At 44.7% G+C, this 23,121-nt stretch overlaps 1 protein-coding gene across 1 annotated transcript in view; it reads right to left on the bottom strand.

Annotated features, from left to right (window-relative positions):
- Positions 1-2,424: 2,424 nt before the first annotated feature.
- Positions 2,425-23,121, bottom strand: part of LOC124024927 (neuronal acetylcholine receptor subunit alpha-3-like) — a gene marked incomplete at its 3' end in the record, with an annotated part of 62,851 nt that continues 42,154 nt past the window's right edge. Inside the window, exons 5-10 of the mRNA XM_046338657.1 lie at positions 11,686-11,795; positions 10,678-10,885; positions 10,138-10,368; positions 7,773-7,999; positions 5,946-6,087; positions 2,425-2,691 (exon numbers count right to left, since the gene is read on the bottom strand). Of these exons, the coding sequence (XP_046194613.1) occupies positions 2,425-2,691; positions 5,946-6,087; positions 7,773-7,999; positions 10,138-10,368; positions 10,678-10,885; positions 11,686-11,795 (1,185 nt within the window). The remainder of the gene's footprint in view (positions 2,692-5,945; positions 6,088-7,772; positions 8,000-10,137; positions 10,369-10,677; positions 10,886-11,685; positions 11,796-23,121) is intronic.

Below are 23,121 nucleotides of genomic sequence, written 5' to 3' on the forward strand. Positions count from 1 at the left end.
GGATGCAGGGAGGAGAGAGGGTAGAGAGAGGGATGGATGGAGGGATGCAGGGAGGGAGAGAGGGTAGAGAGAGGGATGGATGGAGGGATGAAGGGAGGGAGAGAGGGTAAGAGAGAGGGATGGAGGGATGCAGGGAGGGAGAGAGGGTAAGAGAGAGGGATGGATGGAGGGATGCAGGGAGGGAGAGAGGGTAAGAGAGAGGGATGGATGGAGGGATGAAGGGAGGGGAGAGGGGAGAGAGAGGGATGGATGGAGGGATGAAGGGAGGGAGAGAGGGATGGATGGAGGGATGCAGGGAGGGAGAGAGGGTAAGAGAGAGGGATGGATGGAGGGATGAAGGGAGGAGAGAGGGTAAGAGAGAGGGATGGATGGAGGGATGCAGGGAGGGAGAGAGGGATGGATGGAGGGATGCAGGGAGGAGAGAGGGTAAGAAAGAGGGATGGATGGAGGATGCAGGGGAGAGAGAGGGATGGATGGAGGGATGCAGGGAGGGAGAGAGGGAGAGGGATGGATGGATGGATGGAGGGATGAAGGGAGGGAGAGAGGGATGGATGGAGAGATGCAGGGAGGGAGAGAGGGTAAGAGAGGGATGGATGGAGGGATGAAGGGAGGAGAGAGGGTAAGAAAGAGGGATGGATGGAGGGATGCAGGGAGAGAGAGGGATGGATGGAGGGATGCAGGGAGGGAGAGAGGGAGAGGGATGGATGGATGGATGGAGGGATGAAGGGAGGGAGAGAGGAGAGAGAGAGGGATGGATGGAGGGATGAAGGGAGGGAGAGAGGGTAAGAGAGAGGGATGGATGGAGGGATGCAGGGAGGGAGAGAGGGATGGATGGAGAGGCAGCGATGAAAAGGACATGATTTTGGACCATGAAGGAAGGAGGAGGGTTGTGGGTAAAAAGTGAGGATGAGAAGAAAGAAAGGTAAAACTGAGTTTACTACTTGTGGAAGCATCCCCCTACTATAACTGACAGATATAACATTAGTATGGTAATGGTATTCATCAGTGTTAGAATCAAACACACACACACACACACACACACACACACACACACACACACACACACACACACACACACACACACACACACACACACACACACACACACACACACACACACACACACACACACACACACACACACACACACACACACACACACACACACACACAATCAGACAGGCAGCCTGACAAAGCTGATAGAGAAGAGAAGTACTTTACATATCACAGACAGCTTTCCCCCCAAGGGGAGAGTTCAACCTCAGAAGACAACACAAAGAACACAGGATTTTTCACCAAAGTATTGTAACTATTTTCTCTTGTATTGTCCAGAGAGAACTTTTAAACTCATTAGAGATATGAACCAGTGTTCCATCCAACAATGCTCCACTTGGTTGATATTATAAACAAGGGAGTATCAACAAACAATGTGTGAGCATCCCGAAAAGCAGAGTAGCAAACATGATCTTTCTTATGAAGACCCAGTGCGAGAGAAAACGATTCCTTCAATGTACGCTAACAGAGCTTTGTATGGGCTAACTGTACACACCTTCTTGGCCTTGGTTAAAGCTAAATCTTTTTATTGTTAGCCGAAGCTAAAGCTATTTGTTGTTTGCCTAAATTAAATCTATTTCTATATTCTACGCTAAAGAAGCGAACATATACTGTACGCTAATGCTTGCCCCCACCCAGTCACATCGTTGACCTTGTCGTTAGTGGAAGATATTTGTTGTTAGCTGAAGTTAAACCTATTTCTCCATTGTACTCTAATAAAGCTGATGGTAGCAGCTGATGCTAGCCCACCCACTCACCTCTTTGGCATTTTTGAAGCAAAAGCGATTTGTTTTTAGTCAAAGCTGAACCTATTTCCCCATTGTGCGCTAACAAAGCTAACATATACTCCAATTCTAGTCCACCCTACAACCTATTTGGCCTTGGTTTTTAGCTGTATTGTAAGAGTTCTCTGAAAAAACGCATGTGCTCAATGACAGACAAAATGTCGCTCACCTCTTTGGCCTGATAAAGCTAAAGTTAGTTGGTGTTTACCCAAAGTTAAACCTAATGTATTTCTCCATTGGACTCCAACAAAGCTAACTTGCAGGCCCATCCACTCACCTCTTTGGCCTTGTTGAAGGTAAAGCTAGTTGGTGTTAATTAAGCTAAACCTAATGTATTTCTCCATTGGACTCCTACAAAGCTAACTTGCAGGCCCATCCACTCACCTCTTTGGCCTTGTTGAAGGTAAAGCTAGTTGGTGTTAATTAAGCTAAACCTAATGTATTTCTCCATTGGACTCCTACAAAGCTAACTTGCAGGCCCATCCACTCACCTCTTTGGCCTTGTTGAAGGTAAAGCTAGTTGGTGTTAATTAAGCTAAACCTAATGTATTTCTCCATTGCAGGCTAACACTAGCTTGCCACTCACCTCTTTGGCCTTGTTGCGACTCCTCATGTTCTCGGCGATGTACTTGACGCTCTCGATGGCCTGTTTAATCTCCGGGGACAGGACGGAGAAGGCCACCACCGTGTTGATGCTCTGAGGACTCAGCTGGCGGCTCAGTTTCCCCGGATCTGTTGTCTCTAGGGTCTCCTTCCCATGTTGGCAGGGGCAAGGGCACTTCTTTCCCCCTCTTTCTCCACATCCTCCCTCAGTCAGTTTGTTGTCTCCGAACTCCAGGCAGTTCCCTCCCTGCTGGGAATTGAAGAGAATGGAATGGAATGGAAAATAATAGAGTAGAATAGAATAGAGTACAATAGAATAGAGTAGAATATAATATAATTCATAAGGTTTCTAGAAATCCCAGTTAAAGGATTCCTGCATGTCCTGCTTATTTGATCCGGACTCCTGATTAAAGTGTATTAATCTCCCCCACGTTAACCTCTACCATTATGGGAATATATCAGGGACTAGGTGGGACAACACAGTGTATTAATCTCCCCCACATGTTAACCTCTACCATTATGGGAATATATCAGGGACTAGGTGGGACAACACAGTGTATTAATCTCCCCCACATGTTAACCTCTACCATTATGGGAATACATACGGGACTAGGTGGGACAACAAAGTGTATTAATCTCCCCCACATGTTAACCTCTACCATTATGGGAATATATCAGGGACTAGGTGGGACAACACAGTGTATTAATCTCCCCCACATGTTAACCTCTACCATTATGGGAATACATACGGGACTAGGTGGGACAACAAAGTGTATTAATCTCCCCACATGTTAACCTCTACCATTATGGGAATATATCAGGGACTAGGTGGGACAACAAAGTGTATTAATCTCCCCCACATGTTAACCTCTACCATTATGGGAATACATACGGGACTAGGTGGGACAACAAAGTGTATTAATCTCCCCCACATGTTAACCTCTACCATTATGGGAATATATCAGGGACTAGGTGGGACAACAAAGTGTATTAATCTCCCCCACATGTTAACCTCTACCATTATGGGAATATATCAGGGACTAGGTGGGACAACAAAGTGTATTAATCTCCCCCACATGTTAACCTCTACCATTATGGGAATATATCAGGGACTAGGTGGGACAACAAAGTGTATTAATCTCCCCCACATGTTAACCTCTACCATTATGGGAATACATACGGGACTAGGTGGGACAACAAAGTGTATTAATCTCCCCCACATGTTAACCTCTACCATTATGGGAATATATCAGAGACTAGGTGGGACAACAAAGTGTATTAATCTCCCCCACATGTTAACCTCTACCATTATGGGAATATATCAGAGACTAGGTGGGACAACAACGTGTATTAATCTCCCCCACATGTTAACATCTACCATTATGGGAATATATCAGAGACTAGGTGGGACAACAAAGTGTATTAATCTCCCCCACATGTTAACATCTACCATTATGGGAATATATCAGGGACTAGGTGGGACAACAAAGTGTATTAATCTCCCCACATGTTAACCTCTACCATTATGGGAATATATCAGGGACTAGGTGGGACAACAAAGTGTATTAATCTCCCCACATGTTAACCTCTACCATTATGGGAATATATCAGGGACTAGGTGGGACAACAAAGTGTATTAATCTCCCCACATGTTAACCTCTACCATTATGGGAATATATCAGGGACTAGGTGGGACAACACAGTGTATTAATCTCCCCACATGTTAACCTCTACCATTATGGGAATATATCAGGGACTAGGTGGGACAACACAGTGTATTAATCTCCCCCACATGTTAACCTCTGGGACAACAAAGTGTATAAATCTCCCCCACATGTTAACCTCTACCATTATGGGAATACATACGGGACTAGGTGGGACAACAAAGTGTATTAATCTCCCCACATGTTAACCTCTACCATTATGGGAATATATCAGGGACTAGGTGGGACAACACAGTGTATTAATCTCCCCCACATGTTAACCTCTACCATTATGGGAATACATACGGGACTAGGTGGGACAACAAAGTGTATTAATCTCCCCACATGTTAACCTCTACCATTATGGGAATATATCAGGGACTAGGTGGGACAACAAAGTGTATTAATCTCCCCCACATGTTAACCTCTACCATTATGGGAATACATACGGGACTAGGTGGGACAACAAAGTGTATTAATCTCCCCACATGTTAACCTCTACCATTATGGGAATATATCAGGGACTAGGTGGGACAACAAAGTGTATTAATCTCCCCCACATGTTAACCTCTACCATTATGGGAATATATCAGGGACTAGGTGGGACAACAAAGTGTATTAATCTCCCCCACATGTTAACCTCTACCATTATGGGAATATATCAGGGACTAGGTGGGACAACAAAGTGTATTAATCTCCCCCACATGTTAACCTCTACCATTATGGGAATACATACGGGACTAGGTGGGACAACAAAGTGTATTAATCTCCCCCACATGTTAACCTCTACCATTATGGGAATATATCAGAGACTAGGTGGGACAACAAAGTGTATTAATCTCCCCCATATGTTAACCTCTACCATTATGGGAATATATCAGAGACTAGGTGGGACAACAACGTGTATTAATCTCCCCCACATGTTAACATCTACCATTATGGGAATATATCAGAGACTAGGTGGGACAACAAAGTGTATTAATCTCCCCCACATGTTAACATCTACCATTATGGGAATATATCAGGGACTAGGTGGGACAACAAAGTGTATTAATCTCCCCCACATGTTAACCTCTACCATTATGGGAATATATCAGGGACTAGGTGGGACAACACAGTGTATTAATCTCCCCCACATGTTAACCTCTACCATTATGGGAATATATCAGGGACTAGGTGGGACAACAAAGTGTATTAATCTCCCCACATGTTAACCTCTACCATTATGGGAATATATCAGAGACTAGGTGGGACAACAAAGTGTATTAATCTCCCCACATGTTAACCTCTACCATTATGGGAATATATCAGAGACTAGGTGGGACAACAAAGTGTATTAATCTCCCCCACATGTTAACCTCTACCATTATGGGAATATATCAGGGACTAGGTGGGACAACAAAGTGTATTAATCTCCCCCACATGTTAACCTCTACCATTATGGGAATATATCAGGGACTAGGTGGGAGAACAAAAAGGAACATTGATACTTGAAGGAATTAAACCATAAAATTTTCTATTGATCAATTCGACAATCCCTCCCTCCCTCCCAACACCAAACCAACCAACCCACCAACCCACCCATTGATACTTGAAGGTATTAACCCATTCAGTCATCTATTGATCAGTTTGTTAATCCCTCCCTCCCGCCAAACACCAAACCAACCAACCAACTCACCAACCCACCAACCCACCCACCAGCCAACAAACCAGACACCCACCAACAACCCAATATGCCAACCAGCCAGCTAACCAACCAACCAACCCGCCAACCCACCCACCAAGCAACCAACCAACCCACCGTCAGACTATTCTTCCTCTTCTTTCCTCCTTTCCCTCCTCCACCACCTCCTCCTGCTCCTCTCTCCTCCCCGCTGTCTGAACAGAGGGCCTTGCCGTCCTGGTCTATGGGCCGTCTCATCAGCATGACTCTTGGTAGCACCCTGATGGACACAGAACAATTAACAATACTGTCGTCAGCATGACTCTTGGTAGCACCCTGATGGACACAGAATAATTAACAATACTGTCGTCAGCATGACTCTTGGTAGCACCCTGATGGACACAGAATAATTAACAATACTGTCATCAGCATGACTCTGGGTAGCACCCTGATGGACACAGAACAATTAACAATACTGTCATCAGCATGACTCTGGGTAGCACCCTGATGGACACAGAACAATTAACAATACTGTCATCAGCATGACTCTGGGTAGCACCCTGATGGACACAGAACAATTAACAATACTGTCATCAGCATGACTCTGGGTAGCACCCTGATGGACACAGAACAATTAACAATACTGTCATCAGCATGACTCTGGGTAGCACCCTGATGGACACAGAACAATTAACAATACTGTCATCAGCATGACTCTGGGTAGCACCCTGATGGACACAGAACAATTAACAGTACTTCAGTGTATTGTAAATATAATAATTCTATGTATATTATAGTATTGTATAGTATAGTAGTGTATTGTATAGTGTTGTATAGGCATGTATTGTATTGTATTGGCATTGTATTTTATAGTATTGTATTTCATTGTATAGTATTTCATTGTATTGTATTACATTGCATTGCATAGTAGTAGTGTATAGTATTGTAGTGTATTATATTATATTGGTACTAGTATTGTTAACTCTTACCATTATGTATTGGTATTGTATTCTATAGCATTGTATTGTATAGGCATTGTATCCTATAGTAATGCATTAAATAGTATTGGTATTGTATTGTATTTTATTGTATATTATTGTGTAGGTATTGTATTGTATAGGTAGTATACTGAAGAACAACAAACACAGAAAACAAAATAAATTAGAATCTACACTGATACAAAACACTAAGAACACCTTCCTAATATTGAGTTGGTCTAAGAGTTGGGCTAAGACTTGGTCTGAGTGTTGGGCTAAGACTTGGTCTGAGAGTTGGGCTAAGACTTGGTCTAAGAGTTGGGCTAAGACTTGGTCTGAGAGTTGGGCTAAGACTTGGTCTGAGAGTTGGTCTGAGAGTTGTGCTAAGAGTTGGACTGAGAGTTGGACTGAGAGTTGGGCTAAGACTTGGTCTGAGAGTTGGTCTGAGAGTTGTGCTAAGAGTTGGACTGAGAGTTGGGCTAAGACTTGGTCTGAGAGTTGGGCTAAGACTTGGTCTGAGAGTTGGGCTAAGACTTGGTCTAAGAGTTGGGCTAAGACTTGGTCTAAGAGTTGGGCTAAGACTTGGTCTAAGAGTTGGGCTAAGACTTGGTCTGAGAGTTGGTCTAAGACTTGGTCTAAGAGTTGGGCTAAGACTTGGTCTAAGAGTTGGGCTAAGACTTGGTCTGAGAGTTGGGCTAAGACTTGGTCTGAGAGTTGGTCTAAGACTTGGTCTAAGAGTTGGGCTAAGACTTGGTCTGAGAGTTGGTCTAAGACTTGGTCTAAGAGTTGGGCTAAGACTTGGTCTGAGAGTTGGTCTGAGAGTTGTGCTAAGAGTTGGACTGAGAGTTGGACTGAGAGTTGGGATGAGAGTTGGGCTAAGAGTTGGGCTGAGAGTTGGTATAAGAGTTGAGCTAACAGTTGAGCTAACAGTTGAGATACGCGTTGGTCTAAGAGTTGAGCTACGAGTTGAGCTAATTCTCTCTCTTACCTGAGGAAGACGGACCTGACCCAGCCCGGCATGGTGTGGGTCATTGGCGTACGGTAGTGGACGTTCAAGACGAACACGGTGATGACGATGGAGAGGGTGACGAAGATCATAGTGAAGAGGAGGTACTCCCCGATGAGGGGGATGACCAGGGAGGTGGATGGGATGGTCTCAGTGATCACCAGAAGGAACACAGTGAGGGAGAGGAGGACAGAGATACAGAGGGTCACCTGTTGGGTGAGGGAGAGAGAGGAGAGAGAGGAGAGAGAGGAGAGAGAGAGAGAGAGAGAGAGAGAGAGAGAGAGAGAGCGAGAGAATGAGAGAGAGAGAGAATGAGAGAGAGAGAGAGAGAGAGAGAGAGAGAGAGAGAGAGAGAGAGAGAGAGAGAGAACAAGAGAGAGAACGAGAGAGAGAGAGAGAGAGAGAGAGAGAGAGAGAGAGAGAGAGAGAGAGAGAGAGAGAGAGAAAGAGAGAGGGAGAGAGAGAGAGAGAGAGAGAGAGAGAGAGAGAGAGAACGAGAGAGAGAAAGAGAGAGAGAACGAGAGAGAGAAAGAGAGAGAGAGAGAACGAGAGAGAGAGAGAACGAGAGAGAGAAAGAGAGAGAGAACGAGAGAGAGAAAGAGAGAGAGAAAGAGAGAGAGAACGAGAGAGAGAAAGAGAGAGAGAACAAGAGAGAGAAAGAGAGAGAGAACAAGAGAGAGAACGAGAGAGAGAAAGAGAGAGGAGAACGAGAGAGAGAAAGAGAGAGAGAACGAGAGAGAGAAAGAGAGAGAGAACGAGAGAGAGAGAGAGAGAGAACGAGAGAGAGAAAGAGAGAGAGAACGAGAGAGAGAAAGAGAGAGAGAACGAGAGAGAAGAAAGAGAGAGAAAGAGAGAGAGAGAGAGAGAGAGAGAGAGAGAGAGAGAGAGAGAGAGAGAGAGAGAGAGAAAGAGAACGAGAGAGAGAGAGAGAGAGAACGAGAGAGAGAGAGAGAGAGAGAGAGAGAGAGAAAGAGAGAGAGAACGAGAGAGAGAAAGAGAGAGAGAACGAGAGAGAGAGAGAGAGAGAGAGAGAGAGAACGAGAGAGAGAAAGAGAGAGAGAACGAGAGAGAGAAAGAGAGAAAGAACGAGAGAGAGAAAGAGAGAGAGATAGAGATGAACGCTGTAAAAGGCCCAGCATGTGTTGTTTATTGACCTAGGAGGAAGCAATTATTATTTAATTCCATTGCATGTACACTACACACACGATTCCACCAACACCATCATCACCCAGAACCAATATTGGTTGATTTAGTCTGAGAATTCACACCATTCCCACTGTAGCTAATATTGTCCAACATGTCACATGGTGGCTCATTCTGAACACACAACAAATTGACTGCAGAGCCCGATTACAGAACTCATCCATTATTTACTGGGTGCTAGGCAGATTAAAAAATAATAATAATATAACTATAATAATAATTATAAACTGGGTGGTTCGAGCCCTCAATTCTCATTGGCTAACAGCCGTGGTATATATATATCACACCGTATACCACGGGTATGACAAAACATTTATTTTTACTGCTCTAATTACGTTGATAACCAGTTCATAATAGCAATAAGGCACCTCGGGGGTTTGTTGTATTTGGCCAATATAGCACGGCCCTTAGCCGTGGTATATTGGCCATATACCACACCCCCTCGTGCCTTATTGATTGAATATAATATAATAAAACGAGTAGTTTTATATAATAATGTAACATATAACATATCTCATGTAGCAGACACTTTTATCGATAGCAACTTACAGTAGGTCATGTGAAGTAGGGTCTGCACACTCAGTTTCTCCGACACATGACCCTGTGTCGGTGGATTTGAGTGGGCGGACCCTACTTCATTACTATGGCAACATGCTTGAGTATTATTACAGTGCCTATAGGAAGTATTCATCCCCCTTGGACCTTTTGCACATTTTGTTGTGTTTCAACCTGGAATTCAAACGCATTTCATTGAGATCTCCTTGTCACTGACTTTGACAGGAAGTTATTTTTGTCAAAGTCAAAAGAGAATTCGACAAATATTAATGATTAATAAAAAATGAAAAACTGTTCAAATAAGTACAAAATGTGTCATTTTTTAAGGACAATTTCTACAAGATCTTTATTTATTTATATCTTTATAATTTGTAGCAATTCAAAATTTGTAATTGGTTTAATTTCTTTGACTGCAGAATATATAAAATATAAAATGTCAGTTTTCACATACTGTAGATGCTGGTTTGTTGCTGGAGATAATGGAAAATAGAATGTAACACATAAATGACCACAAAGATGTTCAACACAGTCAACACAACAAGATGTGGTAAAGTCCAAGGGGTGTGGACACTTCCTGCAGGCACCGTACCTTCTCTCCGCAGTCGGAGGGCAGGTAGAAGACCAGGACTGTTAAAAAAGAGATGAGGAGACAGGGGATGATGAGGTTGATGGTGTAGAAGAGAGGCAGGCGTCTGATGTAGAAGGAGTAGGTGATGTCTGGGTAGATCTCCTCGCAACAGTTGTACTTGATGTCGTGCTTGTAGCCCGGAGCATCGATGATCTCCCACTCGCCGCTCTCCCAGAAGTCTTTGAGGTTGACCTGAGGTAGGTGACATTGGGTTTATTGAGGGCTTGAATCTGAGTAGTTATTTCATAAACATGCATTCATCTTGGTTGGATTACACAATTCTAGAGAACGGATTCAGTGACTGAGATTTAGATTAAAAGACTTCCAATAGTCAAGAATTGAAAACTGGACAAGACTGTAACTACCAATAGGATACCACAAAATTGGGGAGAAAAAGGGGTAAAAAAAACAACAAAGATTTGAACACTACCCATAATTCCTTTATAGCTCTATACCACAAAATGGTGTATCAGAAAATGGATGTGCAAATATTTTTCTAACCTTTGACCCAATGAGCACCAGGTCGATCTTGGCCTTGTCGTAGGTCCAGGAGCCAAACTTCATGGAGCAGTTCTGGTAGTCAAAGGGGAAGTAGGTGATGTCCATGGGGCAGGAGGACTTAAAGATGGCAGGGGGAACCCAGGTGACTGTACCGTCAAACTTCAACAGAGCTTTGGTCTTATCTTCAACCAGGAAGTCTCCCACAGCACTGAAGTGGAGAGAGAGGAAAGAGTTGTGTTGGAGAGAGAGGAAGAGGGAGATTTCTTTTATTTCACCTTTATTTAACCAGGTAGGCTAGTTGATAACAAGTTCTCATGTACAATTGCGACCTGGCCAAGATAAAGCATAGCAGTGTGAACAGACAACAACACAGAGTTGTTACACATGGAGTAAACAATAAACAAGTCAATAACACAGTAGAAAAAAGAAAGAGTCTATAATGTATATGGAAAAGGCATGATGTATGTGCAAAAGGCATGAGGAGGTAGGCGAATAACTACAATTTATCAGATTAACACTGGAGTGATAAATGATCAGATGGTCATGTGCAGGTAGAGATACTGGTGTGCAAAAGAGCAGAAAAGTAAATAAATAAAAACAGTATGGGGATGAGGTAAGTAAATTGGGTGGGCAATTTACCGATGGGCTATGTACAGCTGACTCACTTGTTATAGAGTACAATGTCAGGTTGTTATAGAGCACTATGTCATGTTGTTATACAGCACTATGCCAGGTTGTTAGAGAGCACTATGTCATGTTGTTATAGAGCACTATGTCAGGTTGTTAGAGAGTACAATGTCAGGTTGTTATAGAGCACTATGCCATGCTGGATGTCATAAGGTGAATGCACCAATTTGTAAGTCGCTCTGGATAAGAGCGTCTGCTAAATGACTTAAATGTAAATGTAATGTTGTTATAGAGTACTATGTCAGGTTCTTATAGAGGACAATGTCAGCTTGTTATAGAGCACTATCTCAGGTTGTTATAGAGCACTATGTCTGGACTCACTTGTTATAAAGCACTATGTCAGGTCTCCAGATCTTGTTGGATGGAACTCTGATGAACTCAATCCCATCAAACTCTACTGGGGCCCAGCTTAGCTTGTAGTCGTTCCAGATCTGAAACACAAACATAGCATGAATGAGTGTATGTGTGTGTGTGTGTTAGGGAGTCACCTTAAGAAGAAAGGAAGATAGCAAGATACACAAGTAGAAATGTGCACACACACACACACACACACACACACACACACACACACACACACACACACACACACACACACACACACACACACACACACACACACACACACACACACACACACACACACACACACACACACACACACACACACACACACACACACACACACACACACACAGCCTTGATTACTTTATCAAACACACCCCCTCGTGGCTTTTTCCGAATGATCTTGAACTGGTGCGTCAATATAAATATTAGCTTTTTAAAAGGTCTTCATCAAAATCTGTCGGTTTAAGCAAGAGATATCCTTCTGAATATATATATATATATTAGAGATATTAGAGATATCGTCCTGATATAGACATTAGAGATATTGTAAGTCGCTCTGGATAAGAGCGTCTGCTAAATGACTTAAATGTAAATGTAATGTAAATGTAAAGATATCTTCCTGATATAGACATTAGAGATATCGTTCTGATATAGATAGAGATATCCTTCTGATAGAGATATTAGTGACATTCTTCTGATAGAGATATTACAGATATCCTTCTGATAGAGATATTAGTGACATTCTTCTGATAGAGATATTACAGATATCCTTGTGATAGAGATATTACAGATATCCTTCTGATAGAGATATTAGAGATATCCTTCTGATAGAGATATTAGTGACATTCTTCTGATATAGATATTAGAGATATCATTCTGATATATAGATATTAGAGATTTCCTTCTGATATAGATATTAGAGATATCGTTCTGATAGAGACATTAGAGATATCGTTCTGATATAGATATTAGAGATATCGTTCTGATATAGATATTCGAGATATCATTCTGATATAGATATTTGAGACATCCTTGTGATAGAGATATTAGAGATATCCTTCTAATATAGATATTAGCGATATCATTCTGATATAGATATTTGTCACGCCTTGGTCATTGTATCTTGTGTTTTTGTTATATGTTTGGGTAGGCCAGGGTGTGACATGGGTTTATATGTTGTATTTCGTATTGGGGTTTGTATTAATTGGGAGTGTGTATTAGTAGGGGTGTGTCTAGTTAGGCTTGGCTGCCTGAGGCGATTCCTAATTGGAGTCAGCTGATTCTCGTTGTCTCGGATTGGGAACCGTATTTAGGCAGCCTGAGTGCGCGTTGTATTTCGTGGGTGATTGTACCTGTCTCTGTGTTAGTCACCAGATAGGCTGTAATTAGTTTCACTCGTTTGTTGTTTTTGTATTTTCAGTTATTTCATGTACAGCATTTTCTTCATTAAAAGTCATGAGTAACCTACACGCTGCATTTCGGTCTGACTCTCTACAAACAACAGACGAACTTCATTACAGATTCACCCACCACCATTCACAGACCGAGCAGCGTGTGAACTGGCAGGAGCTAAAGGAGGACGATATGGAGGGCAGAAGCAGGGATTATACGACGTGGGAAGAAATCGACAGGTGGGCGGCCAACCCAGAGCGAGTGCAGGAGCCCGCCTGGGATTCCCTACAGCAATGCGAAGAGGGCTATACACGTATGGAATCGAGAAGGAAAGCATTATTATACAGAGCGAAAAGCGAAGGTAAAGGGGGAAAGCGCAGAGAGAGAGTGGCTGAGTCAGAGAATAGACCTGAGCCTACTCTCCCTGTTAATCGTGAAGAGCAGTTGCAATGGGAGAGACTGCATCATTTGGAGATTTGGACATGGGAGGAGGAATTAGACGGTCAAGGACCCTGGGAGCAGCCGGGAGAATATCACCGTCCCAAGGAGGAAATAGAGGCAGCTAAAGCGGAGAGGCGCATGTATGAGGAGGCAGCACGGCGACGCGGTTGGAAACCGGAAAGTCACCCCCCAAAAAATATTGGGGGGAGCTAAAAGGGAGAATAGTTATGCCAGGTAGGAAACCTGCGCATACTCCCTGTGCTCACCGTTGGGCTAGAGAGACCGGGCAGGCACCGTGTTATGCTATGGAGCGCACAGTGTTTCCAGTGCGGGTGCAGAGCCAGCTGCGACACATACCAGCCCTTCCTATTGGCCGGGCTAGAGTGGGCATCGAGCCAGGTAAGCTTGGGCAGGCTCGGTGCTCAAGAGCTCCAGTGCGCCTGCACGGTCCGGTCTATCCAGAGCCACCTCTACACACCAGTCCTCCGGTATAGCAGCTCCCCGCACCAGGCTTCCTGTGCGTGTCCTCGCGCCAGTACCACCAGTTCCAGCACCACGCACCAGGCCTCCAGTGCGCCTCGCCTGTTCAGCACAGCCAGTGCTTTTCTCCTCTCCTGCACTGTTGGAGTCTCCCGCCTGTTCAGCGCAGCCAGAGCCTTTCCCCTCTCCTGCGCTGCCGGAGTCTCCTGTCTGCCCAGCGCTGCCAGTGCTCCCAGTCGGCCCAGCGCGTCCAGTGCGCCTAGCCTGTTCAGCGCAGCCAGAGCTTTTCTCCTCTCCTGCACTGTTGGAGTCTCCCGCCTGTTCAGCGCAGCCAGAGCCTTTCTCCTCTCCTGCGCTGCCGGAGTCTCCTGTCTGCCCAGCGCCGCCAGTCGGCCCAGCGTCACCAGTCTGCCAGGATCCACCAGAAGTGCCAGTCTGCCAGGATCCGCCAGAAGTGCCAGTCTGCCAAGATCTTCTAGATCGGCCAGACAACCTTAATCATCCAGGTCCACCAGCCAGCCAGGATTTACCGGAGCCTACTACCTGCCTGAGCTTCCTCTCAGTACTGAGCTTCCTCTCAGTACTAGGCTCCCTCTCTGTACTGGGCTCCGTCTCAGTACCGAGCTTCCTCTCAGTACTGAGCTTCCTCTCAGTACTGAGCTTCCTCTCAGTGCTGGGCTCCCTCTCAGTACCGGGCTTCCCCTCAGTACCGGGCTTCCCCTCAGTACCGGGCTGCTTCGGTCCCGGGCTGCCCCTCTGTCCCGGGCTGCCCCTCTGTCCCGGGCTGCCCCTCTGTCCCGGGCTGCCCCGCTGTCCTGAGATGCCCCTCTATCCTGAGTTGCCCCTCTATCCTGAGTTGCCCCTCTGTCCCGAGCTGCCCCTCTATCCTGAGCTGCCCCTCTGTCCCGAGCTGCCCCTCTGTCCCGAGCTGCCCCTCAGTCCCGAGCTGCCCCTCAGTTATGTGGGGATCAGGGTGAGGACTATTAGGCCATGGTCGGCGGAGAAGGTGGATTATCCTAGGACGCGAAGGGGAGGAACTAGGACATTTATGGAGTGGGGTCCACGTCCCGAGCCAGAACCGCCACCATGGACAGACGCCCACCCGGACCCTCCCTATGCTCTTGAGGTGCGTCCCGGAGTCCGCACCTTAGGGGGGGGGGTTCTGTCACGCCTTGTTCATTGTATCTTGTGTTTTTGTTATATGTTTGGGTAGGCCAGGGTGTGACATGGGTTTATATGTTGTATTTCGTATTGGGGTTTGTATTAATTGGGAGTGTGTATTAGTAGGGGTGTGTCTAGTTAGGCTTGGCTGCCTGAGGCGATTCCTAATTGGAGTCAGCTGATTCTCGTTGTCTCGGATTGGGAACCGTATTTAGGCAGCCTGAGTGCGCGTTGTATTTCGTGGGTGATTGTACCTGTCTCTGTGTTAGTCACCAGATAGGCTGTAATTAGTATCACTCGTTTGTTGTTTTTGTATTTTCAGTTATTTCATGTACAGCATTTTCTTCATTAAAAGTCATGAGTAACCTACACGCTGCATTTCGGTCTGACTCTCTACAAACAACAGACGAACTTCATTACAATATTAGAGATATCCTTCTGATAGAGATATTAGAGATATCCTTCTGATAGAGATATTAGAGATATCCTTCTGATATAGATATTAGAGATATCATTCTGATATAGATATTAGAGGTATCCTTCTGATAGAGATATTAGAGATATCCTTCTGATAGAGATATTAGAGATATACTTATGATAGAGATATTAGAGATATCCTTCTGATAGAGATAGAGTTATTAGAGATATCATTCTGATATAGATATTAGAGATATCCTTCTGATAGAGATATTAGAGATATCCTTCTGATAGAGATAGAGATATTAGAGATATCCTTCTGATATAGATATTAGATATATCCTTCTGATAGAGATATTAGAGATATCCTTCTGATAGAGACATCCTTCTGATAGAGATATTAGAGATATCCTTCTGATAGAGATAGAGATATTAGAGATATCCTTATGATAGAGATATTAGAGATATCCTTCTGATAGAGATAGAGATATTAGAGATATCCTTATGATAGAGATATTAGAGATATCCTTCTGATAGAGATATTAGAGATATCCTTCTGATAGAGATAGAGATATTAGAGATATCCTTCTGATAGAGATATTAGAGATATCCTTCTGATAGAGATATTAGAGATATCCTTCTGATAGAGACATCCTTCTGATAGAGATATTAGAGATATCCTTCTGATAGAGATATTAGAGATATCCTTCTGATATAGATATTAGAGATATCATTCTGATAGAGATATTAGAGATATCCTTCTGATAGAGACATCCTTCTGATAGAGATATTAGAGATATCCTTCTGATATAGATATTAGAGATATCCTTCTGATAGCGATATTAGAGATATCCTTCTGATAGAGATATTAGAGATATCCTTCTGATAGAGATAGAGATATTAGAGATATCCTTATGATAGAGATATTAGAGATATCCTTCTGATAGAGATATTAGAGATATCCTTCTGATAGAGATAGAGATATTAGAGATATCCTTCTGATAGAGATATTAGAGATATCCTTCTGATAGAGACATCCTTCTGATATAGATATTAGAGATATCCTTCTGATATAGATATTAGAGATATCCTTCTGATAGAGATATTAGAGATATCCTTCTGATAGAGATATTAGAGATATCCTTCTGATATAGATATTAGAGATATCCTTCTGATAGAGATATTAGAGATATCCTTCTGATAGAGATATTAGAGATATCCTTCTGATAGAGATATTAGAGATATCCTTCTGATAGAGATATTAGAGATATCATTCTGATAGAGATATTAGAGATATCCTTCTGATAGAGATATTAGAGATATCCTTCTGATATAGATATTAGAGATATCCTTCTGATAGAGATATTAGAGATATCCTTCTGATAGAGATATTAGAGATATCCTTCTGATAGAGATATTAGAGATATCCTTCTGATAGAGATATTAGAGATATCATTCTGATAGAGATATTAGAGATATCCTTCTGATAGAGATATTAGAGATATCCTTCTGATAGAGATAGAGATATTAGAGATATCCTTCTGATAGAGATATTAGAGATATCATTCTGATAGAGATATTAGAGATATCCTTCTGATAGAGATATTAGAGATATCCTTCTGATAGAGATATTAGAGATATCCTTCTGATAGAGATATTAGAGATATCCTTCTGATAGAGATAGAGATATTAGAGATATCCTTCTGATAGAGATATTAGAGATATCCTTCTGATAGAGATATTAGAGATATCCTTCTGATAGAGATAGAGATATTAGAGATATCCTTCTGATATAGATATTAGAGATATCCTTCTGATAGAGATATTAGAGATATCCTTCTGATAGAGATATTAGAGATATCCTTCTGATAGAGATATTAGAGATATCCTTCTGATAGAGATATTAGAGATATCCTTCTGATAGAGATATTAGAGATATCCTTATGATAGAGATATTAGAGATATTTAGTCGCCAGCCACCATGTTAGTTTGCCTTTCTCTTTCAACTTATAATATTATCATGAAAGAGACAGAACTCATTTCACATTTCTACATTACATATGTATTTTAAATGAGTCCTGAGTAAATAATTGTGTACAAAATATTAAGAACACCTTCCTAATACTGAGTTGTCCTCAATTCATCTGGGCATGGACTCTACAAAATGTTGAAAGCGTTCCACAGGGATGCTGTCCCATGTTGACCCCAACGCTTCCCACAGCTGTGTCAAGTTTGCTGGATGTCCTTTGGGTGGTGGACCATTCTTGATACACCCAGTAAATTGTTGAGTGTGAAAAATACAGCGGAGTTGTAGTTCTTGACTCAAACCGGTGCGCCTGGCACCTACTACCATACCCCATTCACACACTTAAATCTGTTGTCTTACCCATTCACCCTCTGAATGACACACACACAATCCATGTCTCAATTGTCTCAAGGCTTAAACATCCTTCTTTAACCCGTCTCCTCCTCTTCATCTACACTGATTGAAGTAGATTTAACAAGTGACATCAATAAGGGATCATCGCTTTCACCTGGATTCACCTGGTCCGTCTGTCATGGAGAGAGCATGTGTTCCTAATGTTTTGTACCATCAGTGTATGTCTGACAGAGAGTTAATATTGAAATGATGCCCGAATTGCAAACATACAAAATTAGCCATTTTGGACAGGTATACACAGTTTAAAGTGTTTACGTGTGTACTGAAGTACTGGGAGTGTATGTTACTGTCTGTAAGAGCTTTAACATGGTAACTCTAACATGCATGCTTGACTGATCAGAGAGAGAGAGAGAGAGAGAGAGAGAGAGAGAGAGAGAGAGAGAGAGAGAGAGAGAGAGAGAGAGAGGGAGAGATCTTTATATTATAGTGAGAGAGAGAGAGAGAGAGAGAGAGAGAGAGAGAGAGAGAGAGAGAGAGAGAGAGAGAGAGAGAGATCTTTATATTATAGTGTTTCGGCCAGTACCGGTATACTCAAGGTTAGGATGGGTATATCACCCAGAGACAAATGGAAATGTCATGTTTTGTCTTAGATTGTCTTGTCATTTTGCTTTTCCCTCTGTTCATTTTCCCCCTGCTGGTCTTTTTAGGTTCGTTCCCCTTTTTCTCTCTCCCTTCCTCTCTCTCTTCTCTCTATCGTTCCGTTCCTGCTCCCAGCTGTTCCTATTCCCCTAATCAATCATTTAGTCTTCCCACACCTGTTCCCGATCCTTTTCCCTGATTAGAGTCCCTATTTCTCTCCTTGTTTTCCGTTCCTGCCCTGTCGGATCCTTGTCTATTGTTCACCGTGCTGTGTCTATGTATCGCCCTGTCGTGTCGTGTTTCCCTCAGATGCTGCGTGGTGAGCAGGTGTCTGAGTCTGCTACGTTCAAGTGCCTTCCCGAGGCAACCTGCAGTTCTTGATCAAGTCTCCAGTCTGTTCTCGTCATTACGAGTAGAATTATGCCTTTTGATTGTAAAGTTACTTTACTGGATTAAAGACTCTGTTTTCGCCAAGTCGCTTTTGGGTCCTCATTCACCTGCATAACAGAAGGATCCGACCAGAGAATGGACCCAGCGACTACAGATGCTCGTAACACTGCCGTCGAGATCCAAGGAGCCATGCTCGGCAGACACGAGCAGGAATTGTCTGCTGCTCGCCATGCCGTGGAGAACCTGGCCGCTCAGGTTTCCGACCTCTCTGGACAGTTCCAGAGTCTTCGTCTCGTGCCACCTGTTACTTCCTGGCCTGCCGAGCCTCCGGAACCTAGGGTTAATAACCCACCTTGCTACTCCGGGCAGCCCACGGAGTGCCGCTCCTTTCTCACACAGTGTGATATTGTGTTCTCTCTCCAACCCAACACATACTCTAGCGAGAGAGCTCGGGTTGCTTACGTCATTTCACTCCTTACTGGCCGGGCTCGAGAGTGGGGCACAGCTATCTGGGAGGCAAGGGCTGATTGTTCAAACAATTACCAGAACTTTAAAGAGGAGATGATTCGAGTTTTTGACCGTTCAGTTTTTGGTAGGGAGGCTTCTAGGGCCCTGGCTTCCCTATGCCAAGGTGATCGATCCATAACGGATTACTCTATAGAGTTTCGCACTCTTGCTGCCTCTAGTGACTGGAACGAGCCGGCGCTGCTCGCTCGTTTTCTGGAGGGACTCCATGCAGTGGTCAAAGATGAGATTCTCTCTCGGGAGGTTCCTTCCAGTGTGGACTCTTTGATTGCTCTCGCCATCCGCATAGAACGACGGGTAGATCTTCGTCACCAAGCTCGTGGAAGAGAGCTCGCGTCAACGGTGTTTCCCTGCTCCGCATCGCAACCATCTCCCTCCTCTGGCTCAGAGACTGAGCCCATGCAGCTGGGAGGTATTCGCATCTCGACCAAGGAGAGGGAACGGAGGATCACCAACCGCCTGTGCCTCTATTGCGGATTTGATGGACATTTTGTCAATTCATGTCCAGTAAAGGCCAGAGCTCATCAGTAAGCGGAGGGCTACTGGTGAGCGCTACTACTCAGGTCTCTTCATCTAGATCCTGTACTACTATGTCGGTCCATCTACGCTGGACCGGTTCGGGTGCTACATGCAGTGCCTTGATTGACTCTGGGGCTGAGGGTTGTTTCATGGACGAAGCATGGGCTCGGAAACATGACATTCCTTTCAGACAGTTAGACAAGCCTACGCCCATGTTTGCCTTAGATGGTAGTCATCTTCCCAGTATCAGATTTGAGACACTACCTTTAACTCTCACAGTATCTGGTAACCACAGTGAGACTATTTCTTTTTTGATTTTTCGTTCACCTTTTACACCTGTTGTTTTGGGTCATCCCTGGCTAGTATGTCATAATCCTTCTATTAATTGGTCTAGTAATTCTATCCTATCCTGGAACGTTTCTTGTCATGTGAAGTGTTTAATGTCTGCCATCCCTCCATTTCTTCTGTTCCCACTTCTCAGGAGGAACCTGGCGATTTGACAGGAGTGCCGGAGGAATATCATGATCTGCGCACGGTCTTCAGTCGGTCCCGAGCCAACTCCCTTCCTCCTCACCGGTCGTATGATTGTAGTATTGATCTCCTTCCGGGGACCACTCCTCCTCGGGGTAGACTATACTCTCTGTCGGCTCCCGAACGTAAGGCTCTCGAGGATTATTTATCTGTGTCTCTTGACGCCGGTACCATAGTGCCCTCTTCCTCTCCGGCCGGGGCGGGGTTCTTTTTGTTAAGAAGAAGGACGGTACTCTGCGCCCCTGCGTGGATTATCGAGGGCTGAATGACATAACGGTTAAGAATCGTTATCCGCTTCCCCTTATGTCATCAGCCTTCGAGATTCTGCAGGGAGCCAGGTGCTTTACTAAGTTGGACCTTCGTAACGCTTACCATCTCGTGCGCATCAGAGAGGGGGACGAGTGGAAAACGGCGTTTAACACTCCGTTAGGGCATTTTGAGTACCGGGTTCTGCCGTTTGGTCTCGCCAATGCGCCAGCTGTTTTTCAGGCATTAGTTAATGATGTTCTGAGAGACATGCTGAACATCTTTGTTTTTGTCTATCTTGACGATATCCTGATTTTTTCACCGTCACTCGAGATTCATGTTCAGCACGTTCGACGTGTTCTACAGCGCCTTTTAGAGAATTGTCTCTACGTGAAGGCTGAGAAGTGCTCTTTTCATGTCTCCTCCGTTACCTTTCTCGGTTCCGTTATTTCCGCTGAAGGCATTCAGATGGATTCCGCTAAGGTCCAAGCTGTCAGTGATTGGCCCGTTCCAAGGTCACGTGTCGAGTTGCAGCGCTTTTTAGGTTTCGCTAATTTCTATCGGCGTTTCATTCGTAATTTCGGTCAAGTTGCTGCCCCTCTCACAGCTCTTACTTCTGTCAAGACGTGTTTTAAGTGGTCCGGTTCCGCCCAGGAGCTTTTGATCTTCTAAAAGAACGTTTTACGTCCGCTCCTATCCTCGTTACTCCTGACGTCACTAGACAATTCATTGTCGAGGTTGACGCTTCAGAGGTAGGCATGGGAGCCATTCTATCCCAGCGCTTCCAGTCTGACGATAAGGTTCATCCTTGCGCTTATTTTTCTCATCGCCTGTCGCCATCTGAACGCAACTATGATGTGGGTAACCGCGAACTGCTCGCCATCCGCTTAGCCCTAGGCGAATGGCGACAGTGGTTGGAGGGGGCGACCGTTCCTTTGTCGTTTGGACAGACCATAAGAACCTTGAGTACATCCGTTCTGCCAAACGACTTAATGCCCGTCAAGCTCGTTGGGCGTTGTTTTTCGCTCGTTTCGAGTTTGTGATTTCTTACCGTCCGGGTAGCAAGAACACCAAGCCTGATGCCTTATCCCGTCTGTTTAGTTCTTCTGTGGCTTCTACTAATCCCGAGGGGATTCTTCCTTATGGGCGTGTTGTCGGGTTGACAGTCTGGGGAATTGAAAGACAGGTTAAGCAAGCACTCACGCACACTGCGTCGCCGCGCGCTTGTCCTAGTAACCTCCTTTTCGTTCCTGTTTCCACTCGTCTGGCTGTTCTTCAGTGGGCTCACTCTGCCAAGTTAGCTGGTCATCCCGGTGTTCGAGGCACTCTTGCGTCTATTCGCCAGCGCTTTTGGTGGCCGACTCAGGAGCGTGACACGCGCCGTTTCGTGGCTGCTTGTTCGGACTGCGCGCAGACTAAGTCGGGTAACTCTCCTCCTGCCGGTCGTCTCAGACCGCTCCCCATTCCTTCTCGACCATGGTCTCACATCGCCCTAGACTTCATTACCGGTCTGCCTTTGTCTGCGGGGAAGACTGTGATTCTTACGGTTGTCGATAGGTTCTCTAAGGCGGCACATTTCATTCCCTCGCTAAACTTCCTTCCGCTAAGGAGACGGCACAAATCATCATCGAGAATGTGTTCAGAATTCATGGCCTCCCGTTAGACGCCGTTTCAGACAGAGGCCCGCAATTCACGTCACAGTTTTGGAGGGAGTTCTGTCGTTTGATTGGTGCGTCCGTCAGTCTCTCTTCCGGGTTTCATCCCCAGTCTAACGGTCAAGCAGAGAGGGCCAATCAGACGATTGGTCGCATACTACGCAGCCTTTCTTTCAGAAACCCTGCGTCTTGGGCAGAACAGCTCCCCTGGGCAGAATACGCTCACAACTCGCTTCCTTCGTCTGCTACCGGGTTATCTCCGTTTCAGAGTAGTCTGGGTTACCAGCCTCCTCTGTTCTCATCCCAGCTTGCCGAGTCCAGCGTTCCCTCCGCTCAAGCGTTTGTCCAACGTTGTGAGCGCACCTGGAGGAGGGTGAGGTCTGCACTTTGCCGTTACAGGGCACAGACTGTGAGAGCCGCCAATAAACGCAGGATTAAGAGTCCAAGGTATTGTTGCGGCCAGAGAGTGTGGCTTTCCACTCGCAACCTTCCTCTTACGACAGCTTCTCGTAAGTTGACTCCGCGGTTCATTGGTCCGTTCCGTGTCTCCCAGGTCGTCAATCCTGTCGCTGTGCGACTGCTTCTTCCGCGACATCTCCGTCGCGTCCATCCTGTCTTCCATGTCTCCTGTGTCAA

This window comes from Oncorhynchus gorbuscha, unplaced genomic scaffold (assembly GCF_021184085.1).
Source record: "Oncorhynchus gorbuscha isolate QuinsamMale2020 ecotype Even-year unplaced genomic scaffold, OgorEven_v1.0 Un_scaffold_2085, whole genome shotgun sequence".
Lineage (NCBI taxonomy): Eukaryota > Metazoa > Chordata > Actinopteri > Salmoniformes > Salmonidae > Oncorhynchus > Oncorhynchus gorbuscha.